The 15,541-nt window shown below is 32.4% G+C and overlaps 1 protein-coding gene across 2 annotated transcripts in view; it reads right to left on the reverse strand.

The window, feature by feature from the left end:
* Positions 1-5,966: 5,966 nt before the first annotated feature.
* The window catches only part of LOC106458363 (histone-lysine N-methyltransferase SETD2-like), a 124,804-nt gene continuing 115,229 nt past the window's right edge, over positions 5,967-15,541 (reverse strand). For both annotated transcript variants that reach the window (XM_013917870.2, XM_022384554.1), the window contains exons 17-19: positions 13,371-13,540; positions 8,608-8,692; positions 5,967-6,168 (exon numbers count right to left, since the gene is read on the reverse strand). In XM_013917870.2, the coding sequence (XP_013773324.2) occupies positions 6,154-6,168; positions 8,608-8,692; positions 13,371-13,540 (270 nt within the window). In that variant the 3' untranslated portion in view covers positions 5,967-6,153. The remainder of the gene's footprint in view (positions 6,169-8,607; positions 8,693-13,370; positions 13,541-15,541) is intronic.

Consider the following 15,541-nt stretch of genomic DNA (forward strand, 5'->3'; position numbering starts at 1 on the left):
AAAACAGTTACTGAAAGTGCTTTGGTTTATTTCATAATTCTCATTAAGTATAGTTTAGATGAGTTAAGTCCTGTGTAGTAAGAACATCTATATTCATGTAAAGAATAACAAAAGTGCATGTGAAAACATTAGAACTACTATACACTGAAACTAATATATAGAATCTAAAAAAATTAATAAAAATCAGAAGACAAAAATAAATAGACAACACTAAAGAATTTTACAGGGTATCTTTTATCAATATCTATTGTTGAAGAGCATGTCCCTCATTTAACTTAACTGAATTTCTATCTGAAACTACTAATGTTTTCACACTTGTAAGATCATCAAAACTATTAACATTTTCTATGATGAGCATGATAAAAGCCATTACAAAATCCCCAAAAAGACAATTTGCAACACCATCAATTGCAGAGTAAAAACATAAAATACATAAACTCATACAACCATTAGTGAACAACAGATCAAGCCAAAACCTAATAAACCTTTTCACTGGCCAAATATTGAACCAATATCACTATCTTACTTAATGACATCAGATGTAATTCTGAAGCACACAGAAATGAGAAAAGCAAAATCAACTGCCATTTTCAGTTTGGTCAATCTTTTGAGCTTTAACTTTGATTCTGGTAATGGTAATTCTCTCCAGTTAAGTTTTTCAAAGTTATTTGTCTTAATATACACATATAGGTAGAAAAATAATAAATCAGTTAATTTTAATATCTAAAAAAAGAAAGCACTACCTAACCTGGATGATTCAATCAAATTTCACTCAACTACTCTAAAGACTGCCAGTGAAGGAGAGACAAATAAAATCATGTTAGAAACTATAATGTGGGATGGACAAAATGTCTTCATATCAGACATAATTTGTATTGCCAAGCCTCAAACAGGAAATTACACTAGATGTAAAAACAGAAGTAGATAGGGATGATCAAGCTCATATAGATCATAAGCTATCATTCACTATTTGTAGCTAGTTGCTCTGGATCACATTAGGTGATAAGTAAAGCATTCATACAATTAATCAAAAACTAAATTTCCAACAAAGCTGTTCTTGGTAATTCCAAGAAGGAACTATATGTTTTTCCATGACTCAATAACATCATAATCTTGCTACATTATTTTCTGGGCACTTGTGTATAATGTTAAATTAATAAATAAATGACAAACAATTTTAAAACAGATACACAATTAAAAACATTTTTTAATTCAGACCAATCTATGGCCCTAAAATGTTGACTCTACATGTTTCGATCTATTCCAAGACACAAGTTTCATATATTTTCCTTCTTAGCTAGGTCATGTCACCTGTGTGTAGGTTTACTGTTTCCTCCATAATTCTCAGAGGAGGTCTCACCACATTCTTACATGGATATTCACCATCACCTGTGTGTAGGTTTACTGTTTCTCCATAATTCTCAGGGGAGGTCCCACCACATTCTTACATGGATATTCACCATCACCTGTGTGTAGGTTTACTGTTTCTCCATAATTCTCAGGGGAGGTCCCACCACATCCTTACATGGATATTCACCATCACCTGTGTGTAGGTTTACTGTTTCTCCATAATTCTCAGGGGAGGTTCCACCACATTCTTACATGGATATTCACCATCACCTGTATGTAGGTTTACTGTTTCTCCATAATTCTCAGGGGAGGTCCCACCACACTCTTACATGGATATTCACCATCACCTGTGTGTAGGTTTACTGTTTCTCCATAATTCTCAGGGGAGGTCCCACCACATTCTTACATGGATATTCACCATCACCTGTGTGTAGGTTTACTGTTTCTCCATAATTCTCAGGGGAGGTCCCACCACATTCTTACATGGATATTCACCAGACCTTTGTCTCTATGTAACAATTCATGATTTTTGGAAACTTTATTATATGTAAAGATTCCCTAATATTATTAACTCTAATTCCCTTTGGTTGGGCCAATATTACTGTTTTTTCCCCATAACATGTATTTTTTACATGTTCTGCTTGCTATGGCCAAATTTTCAGTCCTTTCATTTCTTACACATCACTTGTGTTCTGCTAAACAATATTTTAAATTATGTTGTGTTTGTCCAATATAAACACTTCCACATTCATATTATATTTCATAAACTCCAGCTTTTTCATTAACTGTATATTGTCTTTAGTATTACCTTATTTTATCTTATTCATTGGTTTAAGTAGAGTAAAATATTTGTTGTTTTTTTAAACACACTGAATAAACTAGTAGTTAAATCTGGAACATAAGGCAAACTAAATAAACATTCTTTTTTTAATTTTATCGTAATTTGGTTTTAATGTAATACCTTGATCCATTATTACCACATTAGTGAATTTCTTTACTGCTCTATCAACAATAGTTGGGTTAAATCCACTTTTAACTGCTATATATTTCACTAGTAACAACTCATTTTTTGAGTCCTCTTGTTTTATACATATCTTTAAAATTCTATGAACATAAGTGTAAAAATGCAGACATTCTCTGTGTTTCAATATGACATGATTCCTAGTACGGTGGCATAAGAACAGAAAAAGTTTCCAGTAAATAGGTATTTCTAAATTCCCTTGTTCATTCCTTTTTTACCAATACATCTAAAAAAGGCAAACTATTATATTTTCTCAATGTCATAGGTAAATTGTATAGATGGTTCTATGCTAATCAAATAGCATGCAAATTATATTAATGCCTTACTAACATATATCCATACCAAAAATGTGTCATCGACATACCTTATCCAAGTATCAGGTTTACATTTTGCACCATAAAGGTAATTAAATGGAGTTGGATATATGAAGAGGAAGTAAAAAACATAACAGTAAGATGCAGTGAATGTATTACAAAGTGAAGGAAAGAAATGTACCAGAGAAACCTAGTCCTGAAATTACAAAAAGGATTATACAGATTCAAGATAGCACGGGGTATAAAATTAGGCAAAAGAGCCTGGTAGGAAAAAATAGACAAAATACCTTCCGTCATGAACGAGAAACATAGGCAGAAGTATATCAGGTACAAAAGAAGTTCTAGGCTGCACACAAGACTCCATCACCCACTGCACAAAAGCCATCACCTCCCCAACAGACAAAGATAAACCTAATACCAACTTAGTTGTAAGTTAGCATGAACAATATCTTGTTGTCTCACACCAGCTAAAGTGGAAGTTACTAAGATTCATGAAATAAGTGTGTGGAAATAAAATCTGCAGGTGCAGAATATGCTGGAAAGTAAAAAATCCAACAATAAATACTTCCACAACAGCTACACTCATTGTAGAAGTGTTGATTGAACAATCAGTATAGCAGGAGTCAGCTGCACTCAGTGTGTGGATCACACTCCTATTAGTTGAGGGTTGTTGCATGTTCATTTGCATACTAAGGCACAGCAATAGCACGTGAGTTTAGGTGAGAGATTCATGGATAGTGGCGAGCAAAAAATTTCACATATAGAGGGCAGCACAAATTCAAGAAAAAGTAATATGTGAAAGGAGGTAAGATATTGTATCAAAAAGTATGCATTGTAACTCCTTTTTTGGCATTTAGATCTCCCAACTATCTTAACTACTGATCCTTATCATCATCATCCTAATAGTTGATTAATTACATTTGCAGTCATAATAATTTGAAAGTAGATGCTAACACTGTGGGAAATCTCCAAATCAACTGGGCTATTATTTTAACCTTCTCACCCTTGTCTCACTCATCATAAATGGTCAGACAAATTTTCATATTTTAGTAACTGGACCAAGATCATAAGACACTGTGTTCTCACTGTCCTCATGAGTTTCCTCATCTACCAGTGCAAGAGAGGCTCATCAGTGATACATGGCTTTAGCTTGACAAAGTGTTCACACTTTCCCACACCATATGGTTCACACAGCTCCTAGTTGGACAGGCCGAGATGTCTAAAGATCAGATAACTACCAGTACAGCCAGGAATGAATTTCTTCATACTGTTGATATGTACCAAAGTCATACCCAGAGAACCCAGGCTCTAATTTTCATTCTGTTCTGCATTGTGATAGAATATGTTTTTATGTATGGTTGCTTTAATCATTCACTGATACATAAAACTAAAACAGATCACAGCCAATCTACACATTCCTCCACACTCTGTGGCCCAACTGCATATGGAGGACTATGTATCATATTTAGTGGGAGACAGACTTCACATTCAAACTTCAGTAAGTTCATTGTCAATCCTGGGTCTTCTTGATAGAAAGTCTGATGTGCTGTACACTCGTTTGGGGTCTCACCACAAAAATAGCCTTTATCAGGTCTTTCCTGAAGACAGTAGCTGAAACATAAGATAAAAGCTAGTTAGTGAGTAATATCTAATAATTAGAAACTAATTAATAATTAGACTTGGATGATGATATAGATTATTAACCTTTTTGAAAGGAAATAGCTGTTGATATTACTGGTTCTCTCTGTGAGAATGATAAGAAATCAGTATGTGCTAGTCAAGATTGATTATTTTAACAATTGGGCTGAAGGTTATCTACTTGTTTTCACTTAAGATTAGTACAATTCAGAGGTTTTATAAAGATCCATGTGGACCAATGAGTCATCTTTGATAGCCAGTTGTTTGCAGAGTTTAGCAAGGTGTTAGGTGTAAAGATGCACATTTTGCTGTGTCCACTTGCAGTCTAACAGTTTGGACAAATGGGTTATCCAGTCAGGCTTATGTTTGAGAAGTTTCTGAAGTCAGACTACATTGATGGGATGAACACCTCCTGTGCATTAGGATGGAGTGTACATTAACAATCATTTTTTCTTCTCCAAACTTACTGATAGTGCTTTAATAAAACTATGGTGATCAGATATCAATTGCTGTCATAGTTGTTTGCTCATATGATCACCTAAGTCCAATTAATAATTAGTTATTTTTTTATTATTATTACAAGATACAAGTTACTAACTAGTTTCATCCTAAACTTGTTGTGGTAGTGGGTGTATTTGAAAATCCTGATGGATTTAACCTTATATCCAGTTTTATCTCTTTGAAATGTACATGATACATTGTTTACACCATCTTTCAACATTCCAAAGTGAATACAGATAGAAGAAAACACACTTTTAGATGTTGGAATGTTATGTATTACAATTTATGATATTTACCAATAAGACTGATACACACACTTTTCTTTTTTAATACAAATATATTTTAATATACAAACAATAATACAATTTACAATAACAGTTATTAAAAATAGTTATTACAAACAATGATTTATATACAAAAGTTTTACAAATTTACAAACAATATTGAGTCTTCTTTCTGGTCTGGAACTGTCTTGAGATCTTATCAAGGGTTCACAACGAGCAAGTTAATTTCGAGTTGATGTAGGTACAATTCACTTAACGAGGAGCTAACTAGCTTTGCATTCTTCACTAAACATTGAGTTTTTCTCCGATGAAGTTAAGTAATGTTTTTGTAAAAATATTGATGTCAGATGTGAATCCACTGAAGTTAAATGGTTTGTAATGTTCGAAATCTATAAACGTTTCTGGTCAATATATCTGAAGTTCCTGATTAAAAGGTTAATCACAGTTATAGCTTCCGAGGTTTATAGCATATCAATAATATATACTGTCTTTTGTCACAGAGTGTTGGTTATGAAGAGAGTTTCTCAAAACTTCGGCTTACGCAACAATACTGACGATACACCAGTGTTTACGTACACACATATATTGTTGATTCTTACACTCTAGAATCTTCTACGGCTTTAGTGAATAGGTGGTAATTTTGCAATACAGATTTAACAGTATAAGTTATGTACATTTCTGCATATGCATTTAACTAAAACAAACATTGATATTAAAACAGATATAGGATAGTAAATCTGTCACAGGCAATATTCAGTTTTTGGATCATGCAAAATCCAAATTATTTCCTGCCTCAGAACTCTTGGGACCACTAGATGCATTACAGATTGTGCACCATGTTTAGGTGGTTAACACTAGTGGTGGAGCACACCATCTCACACTAGCTGCTTATACAAGTGTTGGAAGCTTTGTGTTTCCACACTGCATTCATCAATCTTCAAGGGTTCTGCTTCATCTTGCTAAATGATGCTGGACCAAGAACATGGGCATGGCCTTCTCTTAGACTATTCAGATCTCAGTATCACCTCAGTTGCTGCTTCCTGCTCTATAACCTTTCCACCTCAAACGAAGTACAGGCAAAATTATCTGATTTCAACTCCATAATAAACATTTTGGATATCACCAATGATGTAACTGAAGAGCTTAGTGTTTGTTATTCCTAGGTAAAACTTAAATCAGCAAATACTGAACCATAATAACAAAAGACTCAGCGAAAAGAAAAGACAATAATGCAAATGAATGACCTTGAAATAAAGAAAACATTTACATACAAGCAATGGCATATGATTCAGAAGAAACAGTCTTCTCAACTTCTGGTCAGTTGTTTTATGTTTCACTTTAAAACAGCAATTGCAATTAGTTTTAGATTGTGACTGGCAGTACTAGATTCACTCTAAACTATATTTTAGTTCAAGCTCTGCTTTACTTCTCAGAAGACCTCACACACATCAGGAGAGGTAGTGTTATTATTAAATAAGGGCAAAGACACCTTTCCCATGTGTCCCTATTTCTGTATGTACCACGTATGTTAAACACGACAATAACAGTATGTACAATTTATCTAGTATACTAGTCACACAGAGCAGCAGCAAACACATCTGTCCTACCCTTTCCCATGTGTCCCTATTTCTGTATGTACCACGTATGTTAAACACGACAATAACAGTATGTACAATTTATCTAGTATACTAGTCACACAGAGCAGCAGCAAACACATCTGTCCTACCCTTTCCCATGCATGTCTGCCTACGGGCAGGGTTAAATAACACAACTGGGAACATCTTGTTTATGTTGAGCATCTCAGTAGAGCTACATACCAGTTCTTAAACCTAAAGGACATATGTTGCTGAACAAAATTTTATCATTACACAATTAAGGTTGTCAGAATAAAGTTACTTTCCTTTTTACATGAAAAATAGCTACATACCAGTTCTTAAACCTAAAGGACATATGTTGCTGAACAAAATTTTATCATTACACAATTAAGGTTGTCAGAATAAAGTTACTTTCCTTTTTACATGAAAAATAGCTACATACCAGTTCTTAAACTTAAAGGACATATGTTGCTGAACAAAATTTTATTCTTTATATTATTTCAATAGCTTGTGTTTCTAAATATGGTAAAATATATGTGATGTTGAAAGTTAATTCAATGATATGCATTGCAGGATAAGATCTAACTACCAGGCAAATGAAAGGTTAAAATAATGTTGCACAGTGCAACTGATTATAAATCTTCCCCAACTAATCAAACTGGTTTAGAATTAACCAAGATGATGAAACTAACAGCAGCCACTAAAATGAGAAAGTGATGCAAAATTTGTTTTTTCCAAAAATACTAGGCTTGGAAAAGGTTTTGTAGTTGAGAACAATAATACATATCTATTAATACTTGTTACAGTTATTGCTTACGTTCTTTGTTTCAGATACTATAAAGAACATGTTATTACTAACTTCCTATATTATCAGTTCATTACCTTTTCTAAAGCAATGTTACTTTTCCGTTTGTGTCACACCTTTGAAAGTAATTCTATATAGTTGCAGTTCTATCAGTTTAATTTATTGACACCTTTATGATGAATGTATATATTATTAACTTGTCTTTAATGACTTTAACAATGTATTATTTCAGTATCAATTTAAGACACATACAAATATGACTATAAATCATACTCTAGCGATATTTTAAATTGAATATATGATAAGTTTTATTGAAGTTTTTTGAGATTTCTTTTTTTATAAAAAGTGCACATGTATATGAAATTTGTGTATACAAATTTATAGGTATTTTATAAATCAACTACTTTGGTGCAACTTGAACAACCTTGTAAAAAAAGCATTGCACCTTATCAGACAAGGTCCAAAAATTAAAAAGTGATTTTGAAAACACAAAAGGAGGTTAAAAATCAACTTGTATTGACACTTAAAACAAATTACACATAACAATTTATTTCATATACAATATTACAAAATGTATTTTAATATAGCTACCTGTGGATATGATTTACATTGCATTTTCTGAGTTTTGATACAATAGAAAGATAAAGTTGTCTTGGTTATAAACTATGCATTAGGACTCCAGAGAAAGTTATGGTTTAAGAGCTAGACACAAAATATAACTGTGATAATGTCTAATTTATATAACAGATTATGTGCTTAACTAATGAAATAAACCTAAGCACACTCTAATAAGGAAAAATGAAGTAGATTTGAGAATTCTGCATTAAATTAAGAAAGTGCACGAAGTTTCAATTATTCCACATTCTGGATGATAGCACTATGTATGAACTTAATGTAGACCAGAATATAACTGAATAAACTGAGTCAGGTACTTGATGATCCCACACTAAAATATGTATTAGGAAAAAAATAACAAAAAACACCCAGCACTATTAATATCGGTGGAGTGAAAAATATGTTTCAGTTCCAATATGTTACAATGTTTTGTTTACAAAATTTACTCAAGACTGAATCATATAAAACTAGAAAAATGTCTTACCTTCAAAGGTTCATCTACTGTCGATGAACTTAACTCCAAATCATCTTCCATTTGATCCCATGTTGGAGGATCCCATTGGGTTTGTCTAAAAAAGTAAAAAAAGTTTAATCTCACTCAGACCATCTTCAGAAATTAAACTATTTCAAAGTAATCTTAGTTCTTTAAAATAACAATATTAATATGTTTAGTAATACAAAAAAAAAGAAGCTACAATATGCTAAGTGATTCATATGGAAATGAATTTATACATAAACAAATAAATGTGGATAACTAGAGCTGGAGGATTTAACAATTAACCAATATAATCAATTACTCATGAGCTGCAATTCTATCAATTAATATCTTGTAAGTCAATCAATTAATATCATGAAAGTAATCAACTAATCAAAATTAGTGCTTCAGGTTATTACAGCTTTTGATTATTCCAACAATTGATTAATCAAAATTATTATTATATTAACTGTAATGGAAATAACCAATTAATAGAAATATTGCCATTTCATTCGATTGTTGTTAAGCGCAAAGCTACATAATGGGCAGGGGGTGGGGGTGCATTGTGATTTCAGTGTCTTGACTTTGATTCCAATTGTCACTAAACTTGTTCATCCTGTCTTTGTTACTGCAAAGCTACCAAGACTATCTGCCACCAGTCACTAATTTTTGAACTGCTGACTAGAGGAATGGCAACTGGCTGGAATCACCTACTGTCAGCTCCTTGGCTACTTATGTACTAAATAAAGTGTAAATTTACTGTTTTTTTTTTTACATTGTGTTATGTTTCTGATTTATAATCAATGTGGTATAAACAGGCTCCAGACTCCTCCATCCAGTTTTGTTTCAGAAATTAAGTGTACTTAACATCATTGAAGTAGGCACAGATCTAGGGTAGAGGGGCTGCATTCCTCAATTTTTTTCAGGAATTAATAACTGTATTCTTTAATTCTGTATAAACAGACATGGGTATAGGGAGGCTAAACTCCCACCATATCCTTCCATATATATATTAATAACTGTATTACTTAATGTTGTATAAACAGGAGCAAATCTAGGCATCCTCCATTTTTTAAAGAAATTGATAAAAAAACATTCTTACACTATCATACAGTATCAAAAAGATAATATGAGATGTCAGTGTTTTTATTTGATTAGTCTATTAAATATGCCATGAAAAAAAATCACAGTCTCTTTTTCATTTTTACTTTGAATGAGTGTAAAATTAAACGGGGTCTCACCTCGTGGCTAGTACATGATTGATACATAAAGCTATGTGACTGTTGTGAGAGAAAAACTGTTAAGGTTCATTGCCTAAATTCATCATTCACTTCAGCCATAAGTTCCAAGACTTTTGCTATCACTCTACACATTTTAAACTTAACCACTTTCTAAAACAAACAAAGTATTCCAACCAATGATCAAATAAAGTGACAGTGTTTGAAGGTTTTTGTTCGTAAAGAAAGAATTCTTCAATTCGGTTTCCAAAAGTTTTTTTTCAATTGACTTTATTAAAAACTGCTCATAATTGTATTTTAATTGTGTATGTCATGATAAACTTTCCAACGTTAAAAAAAAGAAAAAGAAATGACAACTTTAAATGCATTATGATAAAGAATACCCATATTGTGCCGGGTTGAATTATTTAAAATTTATCACCTCCCGGCTCGACACACACCTTTCATCGAAAGTGTTTCAAATCTCAGCACTTACACTGTGTAATAAAGACATATACACTCCCCTGTTAGTTACAGGTGCAACATGTAGTCGGTTATGACAATTGCCCACCTTCATGCTTCTTCTTTTTCAACTATTTGCTTGCTACTCGAAAAACCCAAAATATCTAGTTTTTCTCATTCAAAAGCAATCGAACCAATCAGCAATCAAGTTTGTTGAGCCACAACTAACTTTAGGGTAATTCTTGGAATTATGCATATTGATAAATAAGGTTAGCTATTTTGTAAATGTTTGTTTATAACTGTTTACCACTTTCAACTTATAGTGACATCTCCGACAGTGACTTGTGCAATTCAAACAATTGACAACCCTCCTATTAAAAAGTAATGGGACATTCCAAATTTCTAATCATTCTGTTGTCATGGCTCTTCAGCAACCTCCCCAAACAATGAGCTTATACACAATACGGTATTAACAGGGAGAAACATGGCATATAATCCTGAAAATGTTGCAGTAAAAGTCTGCATAGATCTCCAGCAAGCACACAGTGTGTATTAGCTCTGTGCATAGGGTTCTGTTATCGACTGTCTGCTAATGTACAGTCCATAAAAAATGTGTGCTTCACAATGTGCATAGCATTATTTTTCTAACCTTTCTTTCATTCAGTGTATCATCTTATGTAAATAAATGATAAACAGACAGATTGTTTAACTGATGATATTTTATTCTATGGTGAATAATGTTTTGTGTCAAAAGAAAAAGGATAGCCTACAGGGTTGTGATTGTAAGCATACATACAAATCAGAAGATTGTTGTTGTGAATAAAGTGGTCTGGGTGGTGGTAATTTTAATTTCCTGGCAATCAGTTTTTCCTGATTGGGAAAATTGAAACATTCTACCAATTGTTGCCCAATTATGCAATAATTGGCCCGATTCTGATTGCTGAAACAATTATCAGTAAAACTCTGCATAATATAAAATAATAACTTTAAAAGAACATAAAATAATGATTTAAAAACAGGAATAATAATGCAATTCCCATTTCTGCATCTATTTTGCTCCTTAATTTCACCAGGCATAGCAAGAGAGACAAGCCATGGGCTACTACCATACCTAGGTTTAAGGAGGAACTACCTAACATCTGTGGCCTCTTTGACCAGACCAGCTTTGCTGAGACAGAGAGAGGAATCATGAAGATGAAAATGATCAAGACCAATTTGAGATCTTGTCTGGGAGCTGACAGGATCACTGTGCAGCTCTGGTCATGCTCCACTTTCCTTCAATAAATGACTTTGATCCCATAACAGCTATCCATCTTTGTAACTCAAGATCACTTTACACAAGGGGACCAAATGCTGGCAGGGTCCAGATTGAGCAGTAGGTGCAGGCAGGTGACAAAGAAGGGGTGATGGATGTTGGGACATCATCAGATACTGATGCATGCTAGATTTCATTTCATTATTTATTTTGATTAGGAAAGGACACTAACTTAAGTTTAATTCATCACCACCTAAGCCACTTTAGAGCTATTTGCATGTTTTCCATATGTTGATAATTTGAGGATTTTGCTTATTACAAATTCAAATTCATCAATAACTAATTAGTTGTTTCAGGATATGAAAGAACTGATTGCTATAAGGTTAGTGGTAATGTAAGTTGTATGATTTCAATCTCTCTCTATCAAAATTGTTTGGCATTTTATTAACAAATATGTGCCAGCTAGATGGTAATGGGTTATATGGGAACAAGAATAGATTATAATGACAGTGATGCAAAGATTTTCTTTCATTATTTATTTTGGTTATTAAAGGACGCTACTTTAAAGGAGAACAAAAAGTTACTGTTATATTAGGTTGTCAAGAAATTAATGAAACATTTTGGAATACTTTCATTAACTTATTTCATCAGACATGAAGTAATTCTTTAATCACCACCTTTTTAGTAAAAACTACGCAGAAAAATGAAATGTTTTCTTGAAGAAAAGTACGTGTGCACTCCGAAAGAGACTTAAATAGCACTCTTGAGCCTTTTCACTGCATTCTAGGTCAGGAAGTAGAAAACATAATGCAGACATTCCAACACAAATTTTAAACTCTTTTGATTGTACAAAGAATAAATGATATTTAGTAGTAATAAAAATTTATTTTTCTTTATGTTTTAAGGCCAAGAAAATAATATATCTTTTAAAATACCAAAATAATATTTATTCACCACTAGAAACTTTTAAACATAGACTTTATAATGTTAGTAATAGTAGGCCTATTTATAGTCTAATCTGTTGCTAAGCAACAATGTATATTGTCGAGCATTACCAAAAAAGAAGTGTGAAAGCATTCTTGACAGAGTGACAAAGGGAATAAGCTTTTTATAGTTAGTGATGATTACTGCTCTATATAATGTATTTTTAAAGTACATGAGAATGTTATACTTCATTTATATGTATTATGTGTGAATAAAAGGGTTTTCAGTTTTCAATTATAAAACAGTAGTTATGGTGATATCATTAGTAAATGATGCAAATTAGTACTACTGAAGGTCAAGATCTATCTGTGTTAGTACCTAATTCAAAGTACTATTAAACAATAATAATAATAAAGCAGTACTATTTTTTTCTCCCTCAATTAGGTCGTAAGACAGATAAGCTCAAACATAGAAAGATCTTATGCTCTATTTCTGTTATTGTCCAAATTGTATTTGGTCTGATGAGCCTAACACCAATCACTACTAGCTAGATAGTCTAACAGTATTTTTCTTTATTCATTATAGTTGTATATTGCTTGAAACCCAATAACCTGAGATCTTTCAGAAAGTAGACCTTTTTCCTCCATTCTGAAAGAAGGCACTTCCAAAATCACTCAGATTGTTAGATTTCTCATTTCGGAATTCACTTAATTATTTTTTATCATAACTAATTCCTATTTCTATGCTGTTTAAAACAGTATTCATGATATGAATATTGTTTTAAACAGCATAGAAATAGATTTATTTCCGGAAGTCTGCGAAATTTAAATAAAATAACAGACTACTATACATAAAATATATTCGTGTGTGTGTATCTATCTATCTATATATTATATCATATCCAAAATACAAACTTTGTTATAGCATGGTAGTAGTAAGTATTTCCATCCTTATCCTTTGCAGTTTTCCAATTAGGGGGTAGAACTGCCGGCTTTGGTGGTGATGGAGGGAATCCAATATGGTCTTCTACAGCTGAAGTTGAAACTAGGTGTACTACTGGGTTGGCATTATGATGAAGATGAACCTGGAAAATCACATTCAGCACTTTATATTTTCCTTACACTAGAAAGTAAATAAACTTGTTGAGCCTTTAATTATTTTAATTAGAGGAACAGTATCTTTTCTTCATTATCATTTTATTGTGTAGTTGGCCTCAAGAAAGTACTACAAAAACAAATACACACAGTTTACACATTTATGTATTTTCAATGTTCTTAATTCTCTGTTTCTTTGGTTGTGAAACCCCACCCTTCTTCTGTTCTTAGCACTGTCCTACATTTTAATAGCAGGACTGGGATCATACAATAAAATTCTCATTAAACATTCTATCTTTCCAGTCTTCATAGAGCATCTGAATTTCATCTTGGGCCTGTTTTGTACACAAAAAGCTTGTTCAAACTCAACCCTCATTACACAAAAGTATAAAGCTATTTGACATAGTTTTGACATGTTAGGAAATTGATCACCATGCAGTTTAATAACCCTTTTACATATAGCAAAAAAAAACAGAAAACATATTTAACAAAAAAATAGAAGTTGAAACTGTGACTATAAGTAATTTATAGCTTCACAGTCAATATAGAAAAGGAAAGAACTATGTTAGTTAACTTATTTATGTTTTTAACCATACTTTTGGTTACTCTTGGATGACATCTTTAACAATCATGGAAATTAGTACATTATTTGTGTAGTGAAATCTACAGATAAAATACACATTGTTACTGAAAAAACTGTTCATTTAGGAGGTTCAATAGATTATGCAAATACTTTATAAAAAAATGTGATTTTTAGTATACAACATACTTTTAATGTTTACTAAGAGATTTCCACTTTTCATGAAAATACGCACAGTAAGTTCAGAATTATAGTAATTGTTAATTTTCCAATATGAACTCGGTCCACATCGTGAGCAACACTGCTAACAGCAGATGTGGTATGTGTACCATTAGGCTTACAGTTGAGTAGACTGTAAAACCATTCTAAAAAAAGGAAAATTACCAAGAAATGGCTTAAATAAAATAAACAGAATGAGGAAAATAATCATTGCAAATTATCAGTTCTAAAATTTACCACCAATGTATTGCTATCAGGACGTTCATAATTGCAATCTATCAATATTTCGATGTACCATTACACTCCTGATTGTGGTTTGCCTTCTTTTAAGGCACAATGCAAGTGTCTATATGGAAAAATAGGCATTCTCACAGTGAGCAACCAGTAGGCACATTAATTCATATTGTACCATATCAGTGATAGTACATTTGTAACTGATACATGTAAAATTATGCATATTTTATGTGGATACACTAGCTATCTGGAGCACTGTTCACCGATGAAAATATCTACATAAATACATTATAAAGTATGCTTTATGTATGATGTATCTGCAAATTTCATCATACACATGCATAATTTGTGTCTGCACTTCACAACTTATAAATGGATGAAACCATTAATCTTCAGTGTACTCAAATTCTCAGTCTACCAACAAATATATCACACACATAAGCACTGAGTTAGCAGGGGATATTTTACCTGATACTTTTTTAGGGAGGGGAGGGGTTATAGCAGAGCAAAATATATCTTACAATATATATGCATTTAGTATGCTAATGCTGTATCCCCACCATATATCTTACAATATATGCATTTAGTATGCTAATGCTGTATCCTCGCCATCCCAACATCTTCCATGAATAGGTGTAATCACGTACATAGCAGAAATACAGCATTAGCATACTAAATACATATATTGTAAGATATATTTTGGCCCTCTGCCATGTATGTGATTACACCTATTCATGGAAGATGGTGGGGATACAGCATTAGCATACTAAATACATATATTGTAAGATATATTTTGGTCTGCTATGTATGTGATTACACCTATTCATGGAAGATGGTGGGGATACAGCATTAGCATACTAAATACATATATTGTAAGATATATTTTGGTCTGCTATGTATGTGATTACACCTATTCATGGAAGATGGTGGGGATACAGCATTAGCATACTAAATACAT

The sequence above is a fragment of the Limulus polyphemus genome, unplaced genomic scaffold (assembly GCF_000517525.1).
Source record: "Limulus polyphemus unplaced genomic scaffold, Limulus_polyphemus-2.1.2 Scaffold451, whole genome shotgun sequence".
Taxonomy (NCBI): Eukaryota; Metazoa; Arthropoda; class Merostomata; order Xiphosura; family Limulidae; genus Limulus; species Limulus polyphemus.